Below are 23,836 nucleotides of genomic sequence, written 5' to 3'. Positions count from 1 at the left end.
AGACGGGAGGACAACTGACCCCGAGTAGTCTGGCAGACGCTGGCGGAGGGGACAATAGTGTGAGGACCGCTAAGCAAACTTTGGGTGAGCTGGAGAGACTGAAGGACCAGTACTTGGCTGGTGTGACCCCAAATGTCTGCTACAGGATTTTAATCTCATTTTAGCCTTGTTTTAAACCTTTGGGATTTTGATTTTGTTTTAATTTGTTTGTAATAAAAGCACTTCTGCACTTTGCACCATTTCCCTTGATTTGCTTGGTTTCTTCATTGTCCAGCTTATCCGGTTACATTACCGACGATGTCGGGTTCAAAAGGTTCCCAAAGGAGAGATTGGAGCATGGAGCAGGACCCGCATCATCACACATGCTCAGAAATCAATTCATTTCATTCACTGAAGAGAGTTATATAGATAGACAGAACTTTATTTGTCTCTAGAGGAAAATATGACTTTTTATAGAAGCTCTTTAAATAAATAAATACACATAAATAGATAGATAAATATATTTACACACACACACTGTAGTCTAAACACACACCAGAATGATTAAAAGGGAAGAAAATTTTAAAAAGAAGGAAAGGAAAACTTCTCGGCAGTCCCAGTCCCAGTGAGGTGCAATAGTGACGCTTTGCTGTTGGTATAAAGAAGCCCCCATCGTATCTATCTATGTATCTATATGATGTGGTATTAGTTGTTGATGTACTATTGGTGGTGTGGTGGGACTGGTCATTGGAAGAAGGTGGCAGTGGGATGGAAAATCTAATAAAAATTGGTTCAGGGCTTTAGCTTTGTTCATTAAGCTGATTGTTCATTCGAGCTGATGTAACGGCTAAGGTATTAGGTGTTAAACCTGCGCCTGTCTGTTTCACAGTATCACAATCTGACTCCAATTTTAAAAGTGACATGCAAACAACCACAATGTTTACATACTTTGTGAACCACCATGGATTAGCAGTGATACAAATGAGCTTTGTTGCTCTGGGTACCCAATACTCATTTGGACGATTTTATTTCCACCTCACAGAGGGACACTTGTGGATTGCCGGCTTTTTTTAGTCTAAAGTCTACCGTAGAAAATCTACAGAGAGCAGCAGCCAGTCTCCAGTCTCCTAGGACCCCATGATGTTTGTGAGGAGATCTCCAAAGGGAAATATAGAAAACTCCTAAGACATATAAATATCAAAGAAGGCTGGTGATTTTACTTTTATCATTAGTACTAATACTGACTGAACATAAGACATGAAAGATTAAATGAATCCTTGTTTTCAATGTAAGACACAAACATTAGATAGACCAGCAGATGAACAAAGTGTTACTCAAACAGTATGTGTGGCTTATCAGGTGAAGTCTGAGGTAAAGAAAAGTCAGAAGGAAGAGTGCTGTGTCCAATTTGGGAGGATCTCATTTTGAATGTACGACGCATACTAAACATATCTTAAGGCACCAACGGTGAGTTTATAATTTACTACTTATGAAATGTATGCAGTTCTTTTTATTTCTTTGTAAGGTTAGGAGTGTGTGACTGTGTGAAATGTAGGGCTGCTTTATAGGAGATGAGGTTCAAATCTCACTGAAGTCAATGTCTGTGTAGTTTGCTCAGTCCTTTTTATGGCTCACCTTGGTTCTTCTCTCTCATCCCAAACTATGTGCACAGTAGGTTGATGCAAACTCCAAATTAGACTGGAAGTATCAGATGGCTGCGAGTGAGACCAGGGATGAACCACTGAGGAACTGTACCTATAATGCTGCTGCTGTACACGTCTACCCACCGCAACCTTCATTGGACTAAGCAGGTAGGAAAATCCGCCATGTGATCTGCATGAGCACAGGGGGGGACAATGGTTTTGCTTCAGGTCTCTGCAACCTCACAATTGAAAGAGCAGCTTCAGAAAACGGAAGACATCATTTGCACGTTTTCACATATTACTGATTCGAGGGTGGCAAGGCACACAGTGTTTAGTGCTGCTGCCCCACAGGTCCAGTGCCGGGGTTTAAATCCTATGGCTGTTTATTGCCCGTGTATGTTATTTTATGTGTGCATGGATACTGGGCTAATTTGATTTTCCTGAATAAGTAATATTACTGCCTAAACTTAAATAAGCCCACCTACAAGTACAGCAAACACATACAGGTAATTATCTCTATGCCAAGGGTGTCCAATACCGCAGAGGCTGCAGGTTTTCATTCATACGTTCTTAATTAGTGAGCCGTTTTTTGTTGCTGATTCACTCATTTTGCTTTTGTTTTAATTGACGTGACTCAGACCCCTTAGTTGTTTCTTTTTCTAGAATGAGCAGCCAAACAATAATGAGACACAAAACACAGTGAAGGTTTAGGTCATGTTGGTCTGCTCAGGTCACCAAACCAAACAGAAAATCAACAGTCTGCTGTGGCAGAATGAGAGCAGCAACAAGTCACGATATTCAATAACGGCTTTAATTAACAGCAAGAATCGGCTTCTCATTAAGAAACGGGTTGGAGTGAAATTGGCTGGAGTTTAAAGCCCTGATTTAGCTGGTCATCTGTCGGCTTGTTTCACATTTCATTTCTGTTTGACTGCCATTTAATGAAGAAATGAATCAATTCAGAGGGCTGAATTTATAAAAATAGGGCTATTACAATGAATGGAAAAAGAGTTAATTAGCAATGAAAACTAATCACTGATTAGGAAAATAGTTAGAATGAAAAGCTGCAGCCAATGTGGCCCTCCAGGCCTCAAGTTCGACACCCCTACTCTATGCTAAACCATTCATTCATTATTGACTATCCCCAGTTGTCTATGGCATTTTTTCTGTTTACTGTGTGCGATGGTCCGGGTTACTTCCACACTTCTTTGTCACTTCCGGGAGCGTCATGAGCATAAAACCACAGATAAAATACCTGAGGAGTATGAGCTGAGCAAACGGGGGAACGCACAGTCAGCCAAGTGTCTAGTGCTTTTATTACAACAATAAAAAAAAGTGTCCAAAAGTACAGTACAAACAATTTTCATTAAACAAATGAATAATCCATAAAATCCGTGATTTAAAATTCAACAAAGAATTCAATAATAAAACTAGAATAATAACACACAGTAGTCAAATCCACTCTTTTCTGCATCCTTCCAACTGAGCCCGACACCATTTCCACTCTCTTGTCTCCTTAGCTCACCCAACAGATTGCTCAGCTCGCGGACACACCAACGGCTGTGGTCCTCACTTCCGACTCCCATCTTGGCTGCCACCGTTGGGGTCCGCCAGACCGCTACGAGCCAGCTGTCCTCCTGTCTTCCCTATGCACTCTTATCATCTTCTGGATCCTTTAGAATAACAACAACAACTTATTTCTTGTATAGCGCAAAATCTCACAAGGCCTACCGCAGTGGGCTTTAACAGGCCCTGTTTTTGGATCCCCCCCCCCCCATCCTTGACTCCCTAAGAAGACAAGAAAAAACTACCCGTGTAGGGAAAAAAGGCAAAAATCTTGGGAAAGGCAATTCAGAGAGAAACCCCCTTCCAGGTATGTTGGGTGTGCAAAGGGTGTCAAAAATGGGGTGAATACAACACAATACACAGAACAGAACAGAACGCAAGTAATCCTCATCACAGAGCTTGATGGCCAGTCCATCAAGGCCACCTCAGGAATACAATACAACATTACTGTATAATAGTACAACAGTAATAGTGCAAATTATAAGAACAAATTATATTATTCACTAAATACAGAACTCTGTTCACATATGAGGACACAGATTAGTTCAGAGTCCAGGAGACCTCAGCCAACAACCTGCCTACCCCCTATTGGCCATTCCACAGCTGAGTCAGTATTGGGCTGGCCAATCAACTGAGAGGACCCTTCTACCACATGATTCCAGTTGTCCTTTATGAGAGAAGACTTTCCACAGGCGGCAAACAACTTGAAATTAGAGCTTGTGCCACATGAGGATACTGAGAAGAGAAACAGAATAGGTGAGCATTAGTAACAGTTTATATATAACTGTCATATTACTTATGTTTTAGTACTAATGACTAAAAACAGAGATGTGGTATGCACAGTTAATCAGCAGCTCTAGTCAGGGTGTGCTAAACTGAAGTAGTGAGTCTTCAACACGGATTTAAAAGCTGACACTGAAGGGGCAGCTCTTATAGTAACAGGCAGACCATTCCATAGCTTTGGGGCCCTGTAACTAAAAGCTCGACCTCCCACTGTTATTTTATTAATCCTTGGAATCATAAGCAGATCAGCACCTTGAGCTCTTAACGTGTGTTCAGGTTTGTAAGTAATGATAAATTTAGATAATAAGCAGGGCCTCAGCCATTTAAGGCTTTATATGTTAAAAGGAGGATTTTGAAATTTGCTCTAAACTTAACTGGGAGCCAGTGTAAGGAACTGGAGTTATGTGTTCGTATTTTGTAGTTCTTGTAATAATTCTTATAAGCAGTATTTTGGATTAACTGAAAGCTGTGTAAAGAACAATTTGAACATCCTGTGAACACCGCATTGCAGTTGTCATTCCTACTAGGAATAAATGAATGAATTAATTTCTCACTATCTAGCATATTTAGAAAATACATTTTTAAGACAAAAAAGAAACATGTTTTGGGTAGTTTTGTAATGCGTGCTTTAAATGACATGCTATTGTGAAAGATAATGTCTAGATTGCAGTATAATTCAGTAAAACTGATGGTGATTCCAAGTGAGTTAGATAATGACACAATGTTGTTACGATCAGTATTGTAACCGCTGAAGCATAAGGCGAGATCAAGCACGGGTAAAACACATGTCAAAAGAAATCTCTTAGTCCAAAAGTTCATTTTAAAATTATTTAGTGAAAGTTAAAAGCAAATAATCCACACAAGAATAAAAGAAAAAATAGTTACACACAAAGAATAAAAGGTAAAAAAAAGGAAAAATATATCTTCTCTAAACTTAGCTTTTCTTGAGAAACTTTAGTTATGTTTGTACTTAAAGATTCTTAGCTTCTTCTTCTGCACGCTTTAAACCTACGGCTTTGCGCTTAAATAAGCACGAGTTACTTCACACACTCAAATAGCCCGTAGCCCTGTTAGCACGGGCACGTGTCCAGGCACGGTCATGGTTTAAAACCGTATGCCTCTACACCTTACACATGGCAAGGCTGTCACTAACTGAAGAATAATGTTTACTCAAAGCTGTTAGAAATGACAAGAATATACCAACACAATTCTACTTATGGGGGTTTTAGGAACCTCCCATAGATTATGTATTGTCATCTAGTATAATATTTATGAATCTTATATAACTAGGAAAATGGCTCTTACCAGTATCATTCACTCCAATAATTAAAATCTCTGTTTTATCGGTGTTTAAAGACAAGTAGTTCTCATCCATCCATATCTTTAATTCACTAACACATCTAATCAAAGACAACATTGGAGAAACATCATTTAGTCTAAAAGAAAGGTATAACTGGGTGTCATCTGCATATGAGTGAAAATTAACATGATGTTTTCTAATTAGAGATCCCAGCAGAAGCATGTAAGTAAAACAGTAAAGGCCCCAGTACTGATCCATGCGGGACACCATATTTAACTTCTGTGTATAATGTCGGAGTACTGTCAGCACATTTCTGTACGTACTGGTAATGATTTGATAAATAAGAACTAAACCAGGTAAGAACATTGTCTGCAAGCCCAATGTCACTTTTCAGCCTGTGTAGTAAAATAGAATGGTCAGTGGTATCAAATTCTGCGCTTAAGTCTGACAACATAATTACAATGAAATTTTCTTCATCAGAGGATAGCAGAATGTCGTTTGCAACACGTTAGTGCTGCTTCTTTCTCAAATAAATCGTGATGTGTAAGGTGGGACTGAAGCTAATTGGTGACACCTTTTTCAAGTATTTCAAATAAAAAGGGTAAATTTGAAATGGGTCTGTAATTATTAAGTGTATGTAGGTCTAGTTCTAACTCTTTAAGTATTGTTTTAATGAATGACACTTTTAGTACATCAGGTACTGTGCCATGCAATAACGAGCTATTGATAATGTTAAGAATAGGCGCTGCAAGAACATCCATTGTGCTTTTAACTAGTTTTGTTGGCACTGGATCTAGGGAGCAAGGTGTAGGTTTCATTTTAGAAATTAAAGTTAAGTCTTCCTGTTCTGTTACAAGATTAAGTTTTCTAAAGAGTCGAATGCAATTTGAGGTAGGGTCTGACAAGCTAGTATGAGGTTTGCTGTGATCTGAGATCTTATAGTTATGATTTTCTCACTAAAGAAGTTCATAAATTCTGAACTGCTAATGTCTGTTTGTGTGTTGCACTGTAGCTCTGAATTCCCATTTGTTAAATTAGCTACATTCGAAACAGTATACGAGTATTATTATTATTGTTATCTATTATTTTAGAATAGTAGTCTGAGCAAGCTTTTTTATACTCTTTAACACTCTCTGTCCATCTAATCTGAGAGCCTGAGTGCTCTCATTAAACCAGGGTGAGTTTCTATGTGCTTTAATTATGTTTATTTTAAGTGGAGCCACTGGGTCCAAAGCCTCTCTCAAGGAATCATTCTAATTTGATTTTAGCTGATCTCAATTGTTTCCCACCATTACACCTGATTTATTCAAAATATCTATAGATTTTGAAGCAGAGTCTCAATCAAGATATCACACTGTTTTTGTCTATGTAGTGATCAGAAATAATTTAACGGAATAATATTTAAATTTTGAATTTCAATTAGGTGAGTTATAATTAAATCTAAGGTGTGGTTATGATTATGAGTTGGACCATTGATAATCTTTCAAAATCCTACTGAATTTAACAAATAAGTAAAACATTTGCTAAAAGTATCAGTTTCCACATCAAAGTATACATAAAATATGGACTGCTAATGTTTGTTGGTATTTTGCACTGTACTTCAGAATTCCCATCTGTTAAATTCTAAACAGTACACAAGGATTATTCTTATTATCTATTATTTTAGAATAGTAGTGTGAGCAGGCCTTGAGCTTTTTTATATTTTTAACACTCTATGAACATGCAATTCAAAAGACCCGCAACTTTGTTATTCTTCATCTACACTCCAGTTTTCGACACACTAATTTAAAAGTTCAAGTGTTCTCATTAAACCAGGGTGGGTTTCTATGTGCTTTGATCGCTGTTGTTTTAAGGGGAGCCACTGCGTCCAAAGCCGCTCACAAGGTCACATTATAATTTGATGTTACCTGATCTTAATTGTTTTCAATGATTACACTTGACTTACTCAAAATACCTATACATTTTAAATAAGAATTACAATCGAGATGTCAAAGTGTGTTTGTTTTCATTTGTGAGTGCATTGGTAAGGGCAAAAAAAATCAAACATATTTAAGTAGTGATTAGAAATATTTTCATTTAATAGAGCAAAATGTAAATTTTTTTGAGTTATAATTAAATCGCAGGGTTTTTAAGTTCAAAATCTGACAAAATCCTAACAAATAAGTAACACGTTTGCTAAAAATGTCAGTTTCCATGTCAATGTGTTCATTAAAATCCCCCATCAACACTACATGATCATAATTTGTAGCCAAGCTAGATAAAAAAGATGCCAAATTCAGTCATGAACAACGAATATGTAAACTCACACTGCAGTTATGCTGGAATCTGTTTTAATACTTAACATGAGTGCCTCAAAGGATATGAATTCACCTAAGTTTTTAGAAATTTTTTGCATTTTACTATAATGAATTATTTCAAGGCCATATATCCATCTGGTGACGCCTCAGCTAATGGAAGAGTGTCAGATTTACTAAGCCGCGTTTCAGTGAGAAGACACAGATCAGCTTTTGTACTTAATAAAATATCATTTAGCAAAGCAGCTTTACTTCCAAGAGGGGGAATGTTTAATAAGCAGCATTTTACAACTGCATAGATATTTCTGAACTGGTGATATATTTCTTGTTTTAATTTGAATTAAGTTGCTATTACAGGTGCACCGGTTGGAGGATCTGGTTTTATTTCTTGGTGTAATTATACACCTTATTTTTTGGTTTTCAAGTAATTTAAGGTTTACATAAAGACAACATTTATAAGATGCCTCACAACAGGGATTATGGGAGATGCAGAGGGGCAGGCTCCACCCACCATCATACCCGCTCCTCCCTTAATTCAGTGAGGCATGATCTACCCCATGGGTAGGCAACGTCGGTCCTGGAGTGCCACAGTATGTGCAGGTTTTTGTTCTAACCCAGTTCCTTAACGAGAACTCAATTATTGCTGATGAAGCACATATTGCTTAAGTGACATTTTAATGCTTCATTTTAGTGGTCTCGCTTGTTAAGGTTCTCCAACCTTAATTGCTTATTTCAATCTTAAACTGCTGCATTCAGTGTTTTAATTGCTCCTTATTAGCAATAAGATGTAAAAGACAAAGCAGCCAGCAGTTCTCCAGCTATCTTTTTTCCAATTACATCTGTGTGTGTTCATCATGCACGGTTTGATTTAATAAAACACTTAATAGAAAAATGTGACAGACTGAAAATGATCTGTTTTAGGCTTCAAATCATTTGGATGATATCCTTGGAAAGCAAAAAAATCTACGATATAAAAGCCTTACATTGCACAGACTAACAAGCCATAAAATTAAATAAGGTCTGAGATTGGCAATGATTGGTTTCTAATTAAGCAATTGGGTTGGAATGAAAACCTGTAGCCACTGCGGCTCACCAGGACCGACATTGCCTACCCCTGTTTTACATCTTATTGCTAATAAGAAGCAATTAAAACACTGAATGCAGCAGTTTAAGATTGAAATAAGCAATTAAGGTTGGAGAACCTTAACAAGCGAGACCACTAAAATGAAGCATTAAAATGTCACTTAAGCAATATGTGCTTCATCAGCAATAATTGAGTTCTCATTAAGGAACTGGGTTGGAACAAAAACCTGCACATACTGTGGCACTCCAGGACCGACGTTGCCTACCCCTGAGCTACCCCATGGAGCCCCGATCACTCGTTCCTGCAAGGGGCTACTGACCACTCTGCCTGTTCTTCCTGAAACAGGTTCAGGCACCTGATACTGCTCTCACTCACAGTTCTGTTGTTAGCCTCCATTTTCTTTTCTTTTTCTTCGCTTCGCATTTCAGTTCCCTTTTGAAACTCTGTGGAATGCAGTCATGGCCTCAGCGCCGATAAGGGAATAGGTCAGCCCCGCAAGTGCACATGTGGATGCGGGATCGCCTACCCTCCACTTCTGCCACTGGACCCACTCCGCCACGCTAGGGTGTTCAGTAATCCATATTTGGTCTGCTCTGTAACATTTTTTATATTATTACTGAACTATTGAGTTAATAATTATTGCTGTTCTACAAATTGTTCTTTTCTCCAAATTTACTTCAGTTTCTCTAAATACTACACTTAGTTTCACAGTAAAATTTTGCACTATATGCTAAGTAATACTTAAAAAATACATGTCTACTGCAGTGGTGAGGTCATCAAAGTCAGATTTTGTTTATTTCATGCATATAATGTACTGTACACTTTATCATTCTTCCGGGTGAAGCCTCATACAAGAGCTAGTGGGCTTTATGAATAAATATATTATGATTATACAGGAGATCTCGTGACACAGTAAATCACCAAGTTATCATTTCAGTCCCCAGCACATTTACACTGACGTGAGCAGTAAAGGACTTTGGAATGGTGTTCAATATATAAAATTAGTTAAAAAATTGAGTTTTCTTCTTTTTCACTATGAAAGATTTTATGTAAAAGATAAATATGCAATATGTTCTCCCCGTGTCTGCATGGGTTTGCTCCGGGCACTCCGGTTTCCTCCCACAGTCCAAAGACATGCAGGTTAGGTGGATTGGCGATTCTAAATTGGCCCTACTGTGTGGGTGTGTTTGTGTGTGTGCTGCAGTGGGTTGGCACCCTGCCTGGGTTTGGTTCCTGCCTTGTGCCCTGTGTTGGCTGGGATTGGCTCCAGCAGACCCCCATGACCCTGTGTTCGGATTCAGCGGGTTGGATAATGGATGGATGGATAAATATGCAATATGAGTCTGTATTAGAATTAGTAAGTATTAGTCAGTATGCTATGAGCTGTGGGCCGTGGCCAACCCCAGATGAAACAACCTCTAGGGCAATCACCCACAATTCACAGCAGCAGCATTGAAATCGGATCACGACTGATCCTGGACCATCTCCCCAACTCCCATTCTGATGATCACGTTCAGTTCACCAAGGAGGAAAAGCACTGACAATCATGCTTGACTCACTCCAGTGATCACATGGGACACCATTGTTGTTTATCGTATTACTTTTTGAGGTTCTGTTAAGTCTAAATTTCCCCTTATCTATCAGACATGGACAACTTTGGTGGTGCCCCTCCAGAAAATATAGAAGAACCCACAACTGTCTCTGAAATAATGTGAAACTGACAAAAGTAATTATCATCCGTCACTGTTCATTCTGTATTTAACAAAAATCAGACTTTGCTTTAGAGTTTTGATTCAACGGAATATTTAAATAATAACACAAATGAAAATGACATGGACAAACATGATGGGACCATTAACCTAATATTTTGTTGCTGTTTGCAATCCCTGTAAAACAGCAATTTCTGGAGCTCTCCATGTGACGCCTGCGCCAGTGATATTTTCATAACGAAAACGAGAACTAGAACTAAAAATATTGTTTTTCGTTTTACAAGAATGAGAACTGAAATTAAGGCAAACAGAGAAATTAAAACTAAATAAAAATAAAAATTAGTGATATGTGAACGAACTAAAATGAGAACGAAAACAGAGTAAAAACGAATAAAACAGCAATCGCATTTTTGTTCAATCCGGTTCAGTCGCCCTGAGCATTCAGTTAAGTTGCGCTGTTCACTATGCGATGATCTTGTACCTTGGGCTTACTATAGTCACGTAGTGCAACTTCTGTAAAGGTCCGTTGTTTGTTTATTGAGCACATTTGGTTCATCGGGTTGAAGTAAGCACGTGTGGTTGTCGAATGTGAGTTTTGCACAGATGTTTGCGGGTAGAAAGCAAGAAAGTAATGTGTGGAAATACTTTAATTACAGCGCAGATGATATTAAAAGCAAATGTAGCGTGCAAGAAGAAGAAAAGAGTCTCGGAGTTTCAGTGCAGGACTAACTGGATCAGTACTTAGTGGAAGTCCAGCACTTCTCTGGCACCAGGACTGCACTACAGTACAGGGACATGTGATCAGGGGAGGCATGAAAAGTAAAAAAAAACACTGGCCTGTGCTATAAATTTGTTTTCTGTATGATTCCAATAATTTCTTATCTTTTTTTACCGTTAAAATCGCTGAATTTGTGCATTTCTTGATCAAATACAATGGTGAAATGCGAGGTGTGGTAGCGGCGAGCGGGCCCTCATCTCGGACTACTCTATCCCTCACATACAGGGTTGATGCATGCAATTGGCACGTTCCTGTTGCTGCCTCTATGTGTGTCGCCAATGTAATGCTTTCAGACACGTTTATTATACACCTCTACTTTCCACAGCCTGGCTAATATCTTTAATGAATGTGTGTGACATATTTTGTCTTGCTGATCGGACATAAAACCGCAGTGAAAAGGCACAAGGTAATGCAGACAATACAGTGCCACACTGGAGGGGCCGGATGTGAGCCCAAAGAGTGCTTGTTGCTGCTGTTCTATGCAGACGCACCAATAAGTTAGCGATATCAGAAAGTCAAGTGCACTGCAGTGCTCTGTTTATTTTTATTTTTTTTCCAACTTCAAAATGGAAGATTAAGACTTTTAAAACTAAAGGAAAACAAGTAGGACTTTTACAAGAAAGTGACAGAGATTTTTGTGGAGAAGGATAGGCGCATGGACTTAATTTACAAATAAAGGTAAGACCATAAATGGTTTTCAATTTTGTAAAAAATGGGATCAGACTAAGAACAAAAACACAATCCAATATTTAAAGACTAAATTTTGACCTTAAATAAAATGTTCATTTGCTTTTCTTGTTATCCCTTCGTTGAACAGTCTGTATTAAAATTGATTAAAACATAAGAATTAAAATCTTTTAAAAACAACTAAATATTTCAACTAAGGTCAAAATTGAAATCCATTTTTTGTACACCACTCTATACTTTAATTTGTATTGAATGAGTAGGAATTGTGAAATTGCAACGGCAAATTTAGAACATATGGAGGGTGCAGAGCAAATGCACTCTCTCCCCTCTCTCTCACATTAACATTAGATGATATCCCATAATATGATTTGGATTTGTTTAGAGTGCTAGAGACCTCGACCATCAAGCTGCCTCCCCCAATTGGCGATTCCACGGCTGAAACAGCACTGGGCCAGTCAATCCGATGAAAGGACCCCTCTTTCCCACGATTCCTGCGATCCTCCATCAGGGATGACTTTACCATAGGCAGGCAAAACAACTTGGCAGGTGGGTCGTGGCACCAAGTGCCATATTTGAGTACCGAGAAGAGAAACAGAATAGGTGAGGGTTAGTATCCAATTATAACTATCATGTTACTTATGTTTTAGTGCTAATGACTAACAACAGAGACGCAGTCTGTACAGTTAATCAGCAGCTCTAGTCAGGGTGTGCTAAACTGAAGTAGTGTGTCTTCAGCTGGGATTTAAAAGCTGAGACTGAAGGGGCATCTCTTATAGTAGCTGGCAGATCATTCCACAGTTTAGGGGCCCTGTAACTAAAAGCTCGACCTCCCACTGTTATTTTATTAATCCTTGGAGTCATAAGCAGACCGGCATCTTGAGATCTTAATGTGCGCTCAGGTTTGTAAGTCATGATAAGTTCAGACAAGTAAGCCGGACCTTGGCCATTTAATGCTTTATATGTTAAAAGGAGGATTTTGAAATCTGCCCTAAACATAACCAGGAGCCAGTGTAAGGATTTAAGAACTGGAGTTATGTGTTCGTATTTTCTTGTTCTTGTAATAATTCTTGCAGCCGCATTTTGGATTAACTGGAGGCTGTATAAAGAACAGTTTGGACATCCAGTGAACACCGCATTGCAGTAGTCAATGCTACTTAAATAACTTGATAGTCTTGAGATTTCATTGTTTGCTTCACAACAACAGACACAGCAAAACATTCCCAAAACATAACCAAGCTTCCTCCATGTTTCACAATAGCTTTGGTGATCTTTTGTTTGAAAGCTTCATTTTTTATATCTGTGGACACAGAGCATATATGACCTGCAAAAAAGCTCCAATTTTGCCTCCTCTGTCCAAAGGGCATTTCCTAAGTTTGTATGAGGTGCATTACAAAGGTCAAAGTTCTCCTTTGAACTAAACCTTCGTGTTACATTAGCTGGGTTTGGGAGGGTGTCATATGTTGATCTGATAAGGAAATTTTGCTTGGGGGATCTTCTAGAGGTCAGCCTAAGCTATTGTTCTTGAGACAAAATCCTTCCAGGTTATTCACCAGCCCTATTGGCTTTAGTTGATGGACTTCACCAATAAGCAAAATCATTGTTACTTCTGGATGATCTTTAGAATTTGACTTCAAATTGCACAAACAAATAATTTTTGAAAGAAGCATTCAATAGTGATTTAATATCTATTTGCCTGGCCATACACAAGGGGCTATGGTTACAAACACTCCTAATAAAGTAGCAACACTGGTACATCTATATATATATATATATATATATATATGTATATATACAGTATATCATTGTGCTAAGTATCATAGTTCGCTTGCAGTACTGATTTATTCGCGTGAATCCTCACTAACGTGCCAGCCTCTGTTCGAGTCGGTCTACCTCTCCCCACATGTTAGAGCGTACTTTTTCTCTGCTTAGCTAGCAATACCTGTTTGTTCAGCAGACATTATCATGTAGAGATTGTTAAGGAGTAACGTTTGACATTTTTGAGAGATCAGAGCTATGTGTGTTTTAGAGAGTACCTGCTCATTGCAAGAGATATCACGGCCATCTGCTTTTCTCCCCACGTGGGGGACACTCTCCCGTCAGACTTGAACACAATCAGATTCAGTGCCAACGTCTATTGATTATTAAAGTTAGTTAGCTAGTACTCTATGAGATCAAGTACAAATTGTTTTGAGATCTATCTATTCATTTTGTGCAGCTGCTTTTCCAAGTATCCCTCATGGGACACACAATATCCTGAAGCGACTCAGGAGTTCATGGCAGTGCAAGCTTTTAAAAAGAGTGCAGTTCAGGCTTTATGGCTGTAGGCTGCAAAGTGTTTCATGGGGAAACTGGCTTATTGCTCGTTCACGTGAGAATGTGATCAGCACAGGAATTCCCCATCAAGTGTGAATTTCCCATTGGGATTAATAAAGTATCTATCTATCTATCTATCTATCTATCTATCTATCTATCTATCTATCTATCTATCTATCTATCTATCTATCTATCTAAATGTCTGTAGGTTCTTAAGGGAGAAAGGGAGAAAGGAGCGAGACTAAGAAAAGGAGAGAAGAAAAGAAGAAAAATTGAGTGATCGGTTAAGTGCAGAGGAAAAGAGAGGAGGCAGTTGGGTTGTCCCATGAGGGATCTCGAAAAATGGAGATCCAGTGGCAGGTCACTTTTGTTGAGCACTAGGTGTAAGAATGGCTTAGAGTTCCATGGATCATCTTACTCACATCTACGCATGTTTGCGGGACAATAGAGTCAGGCCCTGAGCATTCTAGAGGGTACTGACTGAGGTGGCTGGGACAGAGGTCAAAAATGGTTGACTATGTTTGCTGGCATGTCAACCCAGCTGAGGAATGAGTATAAGCAGGGGAGGAGAAAGTTAAAAGTATAATGGAGTTCAAGAACACAGAAGAAAGAGAATCTGATTCTGGCTTTGTTTTACTCTTGGGGGTTTATCGTATTTATTTGAACTTTTTTAATGATCAATTTTAGCCTTCACACTGACTGTTCTTATGGTTCATGTGTGTGAAGAATTGCACTTCGCTTTCTTGGACACAGTTTGTTTTGTGAAAAAAAAGCACTATGCACCTTGTTGTTTTGTGTCCTCATTCTCCTAGTGTATCCATGGTTGTGACTGTTGATACCCTGGGAAATGGGTGATGCCAAGGACATCACACACACCCAAGAAACAATATAAGCAATTCTCAGGAATACTCAGCAATACTGAGGCTCAAGAAGCCTACCATATACACAAACACCCTGCATGTCATTATGTCAGTAGATGATGACTAGTGTCATGTTTCAATTTGATTTCAGTGTGAATACAAGCGGCTGAAATGAGTTTCCTCCGCAGGGTGTCTGGGCTCTCCCTTAAAGATAGGGTGAGAAGCTCAGTCATCCGGGAGGGGCTCAGAGTAGAGCCGCTGCTCCTCCGCATCGAGAGGAGTCAGATGAGGTGGCTCGGGCATTTGATCAGGATACCTCCTGGACGCCTCCCTGGTGAGGTGATCCGGGCATGTCCAACTGGGAGGAGGCCCCGGGGAAGACCCAGGACACACGGGAGGGACTATGTCTCCCGGCTGGCCTGGGAATGCCTCAGGATTTTCCGGAAGAGCTAGAAGAAGTGGCCGGGGAGAGGGAAGTCTGGGTATATCTGCTCAAGCTGCTGCCCCCGTGACCCAACCTCGGATAAGCGGAAGAGGATGGATGGATGGATGGAAGGATGTGATACGCCATCCACCCATTCATTTTCTGAACCGTCTTATTCAGAGTAAAGTTTATGGGGAAGCTGGTGCCCATCCCAGCAATCATCAGGAACGTTTCTTAAATGTAATGAAACAATTTCAACTTATGCTGTACTCTATATTTCATTAGACTAATTGTCTGATAGAAACATGTGCTGTGCTAACTCCCTTACCCTTACTGCAGCTATTGAACATTCACCTTTCTTTGCTTTTATTGTTTCAGGTTAAAGATGCAATCTACAGCGATGCGCAATGCAACCGTCTTTGTGTCAGAATTTGTGCTGCACTGTGAAGTCACATCGGAAATTCGAAACTTTACTGTTGTCGCTCTGGCCATCGTTTATCTGGTGACCCTTGTTGGAAACACCTTGGTCTTACTAGTAATAATCCTAGACCACCATCTCCAAACCCCTATGTTTTTTTTGATTGGTACCCTGGCTGTATTAGACTTGCTACACAACACTAACTTGATCCCTAAAATGATGGCTCTTCTCCTGTTCGACACTTCTCCAATACCTTTTGGCGCCTGCTTGGTTCAGATGTTCCTGGTCTTTCATCTTCAAATAGTGGAATCCTTTCTCTTCACTGTTATGGCATATGACCGTTATATCGCTGTTATTCTCCCATTGAGATACCCTCAACTTGTAAATGGCAGAACTGTGTGGGCAGGTGTCATATTATGCAACGTTCTCTCCGGCATGCCAATGACGGCATATTTGATATTCGTCCATGAACTTTCTTTTTGTCGCACTAATGTCCTGCCTCATTGTTTCTGTGACTTTGCAAATATGGTTATGATTTCCTGCACTGAAAATTCTAAATACTTAAGTTTTCTCTCAACAAGCACAACCACACTTGGTTTTGGAACTTTGGCAATAACCCTCTTTTCTTATGGCAGGATTGGCCATGCGGCACTTAAGATTTCATCAGCAGAAGGCAAGGGAAAGGTCTTCGATGTGCTCGTCACACACCTGCTTGTGGTATTACTCTTCTATTTGCCGTTGCTGACTGCTTTCATTTTACCCGGAGTAGGAATAATACTGTCAACCGAAGCCTTCAACACTTTGGTTATAATTGGTACTATTGTGCCCCCAATGATCAATCCTATTATCTACAGCTTTAGGAACAAGGAAATGAAAAATGCAATAAAGAAACTATTCACGGGGATGAGAACAACTCCAGGAATCGACGAACAAAAATGACATTGGAAATGAAGTTTTTAGAGGAAAAGTTGCACCAAATGTGAATTAGAAATTGAATTCATAAACAGGAACACATTTGTAAAAAATCATGGTGATGATGAATATTACTGAACCTCATCAACTTTTATTACATTATATGCATTTTTTAGAAATTCTCTGTTCCATTAATGCACAATCTGTTAGTTAGATTTCAATATTCAGTGTGTTATAACACATGAATGTATGTGATTGTTTTATATGTACTGTACTTTTCCTGCATAAAATAAACTTTCTCTTATCACATAGTAGTATAAACTGGCATCATCTATTTTGCTACATCTACTGTGGTGAAACACTTTGCTTGAAACATAAGTCTTTAGCTTTCAGACACTTTTATTATTTTTTCTTGACTAGGCCTTTACACCTTATCTGATAAAATGATCAATCACCAAGTGACACCCCAGGGGTACCATCTAAATTCCCAAGATCAAGCAAAAGGGCCATAACTCAACGACTGGTGGCCTTAATGGGCAAAATGTTGCTCCAATAGTCAACCAAGAAACTATGGGCTTATGTTCACCCAAGAAGCCAATGGCAAGATTTCTATTCTTTCCTTCATAAACCCTTACAAACCCCAAATCTGTGATCCATCTATCAAGCTCACCGCTCTCAACATGGCTGTAACTTTTGCTGTCCAAAACAAGCCCCCCCATAGCCTGTCGGATGAAGTCGTAACAAAGGCTGGAGCGATCCCTTTTACTTAGAAGGGCATTGACTGGAAAACTGGAAGGGGGGAAGACTTGCCTGTGTTGATTTAGATGAAGGGTCCCCAGGCCTAAACCTTGTTAAAGAAAGCAATTGCACGAGAGCAAATGAGATCGTAGATAAAATCCAGTTTGCCTACAATGGTACCTGACTGATCAGCACAGGCCAAACAGAGAAAACCACACTGGTGCCCGCAACTAGAAGGTGCAACCAAGCCAAAGAAAGAGAACAGCTTGAACAAAGAAATAAAAGTGCGCCTCCACAAGTCTGAGAAAGCCGACCATGAAAAGAATAAGACCATAAGCACACCTACGTTGATTTTGAGGACTCTTTATTTTGAGTTTCCTAAACTATTTATCACAAAATAAAATGGGCTGTCACCTTTAGGTTGCAATTCAGTGTTGTATTATATGGAAATGGACCACCTATGGTTTGTGAAGTGTGTCACGGTGGGTCACTCTGGGTTGTTTAAGCAATCTTCATTACTTCGCTCTGACAATCAGCAGTGATTCTCCAAGGGGGAACTCTGGTGATCTCCATGTGTCTCAAAGACACTAGCAATGGTAAGATTGGGTCATGAGAAAGAAAAGTTTAAGAAACCCTGAGCTAATGAATTACAGTGTTGATGCCACTATGATATTGAAAGAATAAATAATTTTTAGGTCATAAATGGAGAAAATTTGACAGTGCAGCAAAAACATGATGGTGATGGACTGAGGGATCAGAGCCAGCAGGAGAATAAAACCAGAGAAAGAAACAATAAGGATAATGCAGTGGAGATGAGGAGAGGTAGGGCTTAAGAACAGGTTTAGGGAGAAACATTCAAATGGAGTTCAATCATTTGAGAGTGTGGAGGAATGGTGGAAGAAGAAGAAAAGCAAAAGTTGTACTGAGAATAGGTGAAGAGGTGTTGGGTAGGCAAACAGGAAGGATCCCACTTGAGAAAGTAAAGACATGGTGGGGAACAGAGTGGTGCAGGATGTGATGAAGGCTAAGGAATAGGCAAACAGGACACCATACTAATAAGGGAGGGAGGAAGATCGAGAAATGTGTAGGCAAACCGGAAGCAGGCAAAAAGAGGTCAGTGTCAAGAGCAAAGGGGCAGGCTTTAGAGGAGGTGTTTGAAAAACTGGAGACAAAGATAAAGAGAAGGATATTTAAAATAGCAAACGCTAGGAACAAGGATGGAAAGGATTTGATTCAGATAAAGCAGATAAAAGTTGAGCATGGTGTATTCTTGAGTTAGCATAACAGGATGAAGTATATATGGAAGAGGTACTTTGAAAAGCTGTTTAATGAAGAAAATCTAAGGATAGTATTTGGTGATGGAGTCCCAAATGAAGAGCTAGTAGCAAGAATAAAGAGGGAGGAAGTAAAGGAGGCAGTGAAAACAACGAAGAATAGGAAGGCAACAGCATAAAATGAAATATCAGCAGAAGTGTGAAAGAGTTTAGGAGAAAAGTGAGTAGATGTGTCATGGAATCGAATGCAGGTGATCAACATGATTGTACCCATTTATAAAGAGAATCTCTGGAATGGTATAGAGGGATAAAACTAATGTCACACACAATGAAACTTTGGGAGTTATAGAGAGAAGGGAAGAGTCTACCATGGGGGAGGAGTGGTTTGGTTTTGTGCCAGGAGGAGGAACAACTGATGCAGTCCTGGCATTGAGACAGATGATAGAGAAGCATTGAGATGAACAGAAAAGTTTGCATGTGATTTGATTTGGAGAAGGCTTATGATAGAGTGCCACATCAAGAGGTCCGGGGGTACATTAGAGAGAAAGGAAGACCAGAGAAGTATCTAAGGATTGTCCAGGATATGTATAAGGGAGTGAGGACTCTGGTTGAAAGCAGTGTTGTGGTAACAGGCAAGATCTCAGTTAGAGAAGGTCTGCACCAGGAATCTCCTTTAAATCCTTACTTCTTTGATCTGATTATTGATGTGTTGAGTCATGGGATAAAAGACCAATCCCCCAGTGCAGGCTTATTGCTGATGACATTGTGTTGTGTAGCACCAGGGAAATTAAAAGCAAAGATAACCCATACAGTGCAATGTGGATGGAACAATTAGAAGAAAATATGGGGAATATTGTGTGATTGAAGAATTAAGGCAATGATTAAACTTGAGATTTTTAAGACAGTGGCAAAACCAGCAACAACAACAACAACAACAACAACATTTATTTATATAGCACATTTTCATACAAAAAGTAGCTCAAAGTGCTTTACATAATGAAGAGAAGAAAAATAAAAGACAAAATAAGAAATTAAAATAAGACAACATTAGTTAACATAGAAAGGAGTAAGGTCCGATGGCCAGGGTGGACAGAAAAAACAAAAAAAAACTCCAGAAGGCTGGAGAAAAAAATAAAATCTGTAGGGGTTCCAGGCCACGAGACCGCCCAGTCCCCTCTGGGCATTCTACCTAACACAAATGAAATGATATATGGAGCTGAGACACGGACAGTAAAGGGAGCACAGCAGGTGAGGAAGTTGGATGTGGCAGAATTGAGAATGTTGAGATGGATGTGTGGAGTTACAAAAAAGGACAGAATGACAAATGAGACAATCCAAGGTACAACAAAAGTGGGAGAGATATCTAACAAAGTACAGGAAAGTGGATTGAAGTAATATGAACATGTGATAAGAAGAGACAATGAATATGTGGGAAAAAGAGTAATAGGAATGGAAGTACATGGGAAGAGAAAGTGAGGGAGGCCAAACTGAAGGTGGATGGATAAAGTAAGAGAAGATCTGAAGGCAAAGTATGTGACTGGAAGAAGTGTAGGATTGAACTCTTTGGAGAAGGTTAATAAAGAACATCAACCCCACACAGAAGTAGGAAAAGATGAAAAGGAAGAAGAAGAAACTGAAAGGTAATAACCTTGTGAAGGAGAAGTTCTAGCTGTTATAAGTTACTTCTTAATTCCTGTAAGAAAGTTCAGAGCATTATCTCACATATGCACAAACTGCTTGTTGGGGGTAAACCAGTGTAGACTAAACTAGCTGTGAGCAAATTAATGCCACCTTCACAGTGCAGGCACAAGAACCTTAATATCTAAGAATCTTAACCACATGAATTGAAAGATCAGATTTCATAAGTCATGTGCTTTTTCTATACAAGAGCAAAAGTTCAACTAAGCTATCATACTTTATGTCTCGATGCATGCTCAATAATCCAGGTAAAGAAATTCTAGAAAATTGATTCTGTTCATCTGGATATAGTTTGTTTTTCTGAGGGAGATACATCATACATCAGATACCTCAGTCTCAGCTGACTGCAGGTTTCTCCAACCTTATAAACAGTACCTCTGCATAATGACCGAAACTAGCACCATTAACTAACAATAGATAGATAGATAGATACTTTTTTAATCCCTAAGGGGAAATTCACATACTCCAGCAGCAGCATACTGATAAAAACAATATTAATTAATGTCTGGCCGGGATGCCCCTTCAGTATATGTACCGGGGGAGCAAGCATGGGCTATGCAATACCTCCCCCGGGACGCTAGAAGGTAACCCCCCTGGGTTGGTGCAGCCCTGTTGGGATCTGCAGGTGCCGCCAGGGGGTGCCTTAAAATAGGAGGCAACAGCCACCACTCGAGGAGCCAGAGTCGGGAGGAGGGAGACAAAGGAGGGGAGGATTTTGAAGAAGGTAATTTATTTTGTGTTTTGCTTTTGTGTTGTGCTTGTGGGGACTGTGTTGTGTCTCTGAGCCCACAGACAAAAGAAAATAAATAATTATTTGTTTTATTAAGTGTGCCTCCCGTGTCCATCTGTGTTGGGTCGGCGCTCATATAGCGCCTTGTCACACTATCTATCTATCTATCTATCTATCTATCTATCTATCTATCTATCTATCTATCTATCTATCTATCTATAGTAATATATTTCTCTTGAATAAAGAGAGTTGCCACAACAAAAAATGATTTGAGGACCGTCCCCGTATAATGTCTGTAGGACAAGTAGAAAAAAAACGCAAATACTTATTGCAGTGATCAAAAGCATGTATAGCAGATAATAAGTGATACATGAGAAAATGGCGTTTATATGCAGAGAACAAAATGGAGACGGGAAATGAGTTGGCAGGAGATGACGTTGAAGCTGTGGGACGGATACGACATCATCAAAATTGGACCGGAAGTGTTGTCATCAAAATGAGTTGGAGGTATCATCATGTGGAAGCGCTGGAGGTATCATCATTTGTACGTGCATATTATAAAGTGTCTTTCACATCTATCTATCTATCTATCTATCTATCTATCTATCTATCTATCTATCTATCTATCTATCTATCTATCTATCTATCTATCTATCTACAGTAATCCCTCCTCCATCGCGGGGGTTGCGTTCCAGACCCCCCGCGAAAGGTGAAAATCCGCGAAGTAGAAACCATATGTTTATATGCTAATTTTTATATTGTCATGCTTGGGTCACAGATTTGCACAGAAACACAGGAGGTTGTAGAGAGACAGGAACGTTATTCAAACACTGCAAACAAACATTTGTCTCTTTTTCAAAAGTTTAAACTGTGCTCCATGACAAGACAGAGATGACAGTTCCGTCTCACAATTAAAAGAATGCAGACATATCTTCCTCTTCAAAGGAGTGCGCGTCAGGAGCAGAGACTGTCAGAAAGACAGAGGAAAGCAAACAAATCAATAGGGCTGTTTGCCTTTTAAGTATGCGAAGCACTGGCACAAAGCTGTTGAAGGCAGCAGCTCACACCCCCTCCGTCAGGAGCAGAGAAAGAGAGAGAGATAGAGAGAGAGAGAGAAAAACAAACAATCAAAAATCAATACGTGCCCTTCGAGCTTTTAAGTATGCGAAGCACCGTGCAGCATGTCGCTTCATGAAGCAGCTGCACAGAAGGTAGCAACGTGAAGATAATCTTTCAGCATTTTTAGACAAGTGTCCCTATCGTCTAGGTGTGCGAACAGCCCCTCTGCTCAATCCCCCTACGTCAGGATCAGAGAAAGTCAGCGCGAGAGAGAGAGAAAAAAGTAACTTGGGTAGCTTCTCAGCCATCTGCCAATAGCGTCTCTTGTATGAAATCAACTGGGCAAACCAACTGAGGAAGCATGTACCAGAAATTAAAAGACCCATTGTCCGCAGAAATCCGCGAACCAGCAAAAAATCCGCGATATATATTTAAATATGCTTACATATAAAATCCGCGATAGAGTGAAGCCGCGAAAGGCGAAGCGCGATATAGCGAGGGATTACTGTATTATAAAGTGCCTTTCACATCTATTTTTCTATCTATCTATTATATAGAGCTTTTCTATCTATCTATCTATCTATCTATCTATCTATCTATCTATCTATCTATCTATCTATCTATCTATCTATCTATCTATCTATCTATCATATAGTGCCTTTCATATCTATCTATCTATCTATCTATCTATCTATCTATCTATCTATCTATCTATCTATCTATCTATCTATCTATCTATCTATCTATTGAATAACAGTTACTCAGACATTTCATGGCTTTTCATGAGCTGTTTCTGAAGTTGGTTCATTCTTCCAGGGTTGTAGAGTTGCATGCCATGCCTCTCTCTGTGACTTATTGTGAGGGAGGCCCTGTTTATCCAGTGCCCCAGGAGTCTTCCCTTCCCCCTTTGAACCTTCCCTGGCTTACAGAGTATAACAAGATTATTTGAGGGGCTCATGGAATGCAGAGCTCAACATATCTGTGTGACGTTTCAGTCTGTCTATCACCAAAGCAGGGTAGTATGCTGGCTGCTACAGTACAATTGCATCCGTGACCTCCTGTGTGTTGATACTGTGATATCACTTGAGATCCACATATGTGTGCAATGATGTTGGGGTAATGATCTTGATGTGCAAACCATCAATCGCACCAACATCTCCAGGAAAAATTCCCAGCAAGCGCCATGCAGGAACAATCCATGGATGGGGCGCCAACCATCTCTACCGCTGCACCACCGTAACCCCACATGTGCAATACATGCTTTATTGCATTTCATCATGTAAATGATATCAAGTATACATCTTAGTATTGTAAAATGTTGAGAGAGCTGTAATATCACGAATACAATGTATTCTGTGTGGCAATCACTGCCTGCACGCTCCTGTCGGTGTAAGAGAAAGCCTGTTTAAGAAGCATGAAGCGATTAATGACTGGGTCAGTGACAACTTAGAATACAAAGCATTCAACATGCTACTTTAGTTACGATTGTATTTGAGAAACTAGTAAATTAAATGATTTTAAGATGAAGTTTACGATGTTGTACTACAAGACTAAAGTGGAAATATCGAGATTAAAGCCACCAAATAG

The 23,836-nt window shown here is 39.5% G+C and overlaps 1 protein-coding gene across 5 annotated transcripts in view; it reads left to right on the top strand.

Annotated features, from left to right (window-relative positions):
- LOC114641309 (olfactory receptor 10A2-like) overlaps positions 1-23,836 on the top strand; it is a 342,696-nt gene that overhangs the window by 306,485 nt on the left and 12,375 nt on the right. For 4 of the 5 annotated variants that reach the window (XM_051925914.1, XM_051925916.1, XM_051925915.1 and 1 more), the window contains one exon: positions 15,799-16,981. In XM_051925914.1, coding sequence (XP_051781874.1) covers positions 15,806-16,777 — 972 coding nt within the window. In that variant the 5' untranslated portion in view covers positions 15,799-15,805 and the 3' untranslated portion in view covers positions 16,778-16,981. Of the gene's footprint in view, positions 1-1,652; positions 1,791-15,798; positions 16,982-23,836 lie in introns of those variants that run through there. The other variant, XM_028790378.2, reaches the window with a different exon arrangement.

Source organism: Erpetoichthys calabaricus, chromosome 4 (genome assembly GCF_900747795.2).
Source record: "Erpetoichthys calabaricus chromosome 4, fErpCal1.3, whole genome shotgun sequence".
NCBI classification, from domain to species: Eukaryota; Metazoa; Chordata; class Cladistia; order Polypteriformes; family Polypteridae; genus Erpetoichthys; species Erpetoichthys calabaricus.
This window is presented reverse-complemented; position numbering and strand designations above follow the sequence as displayed.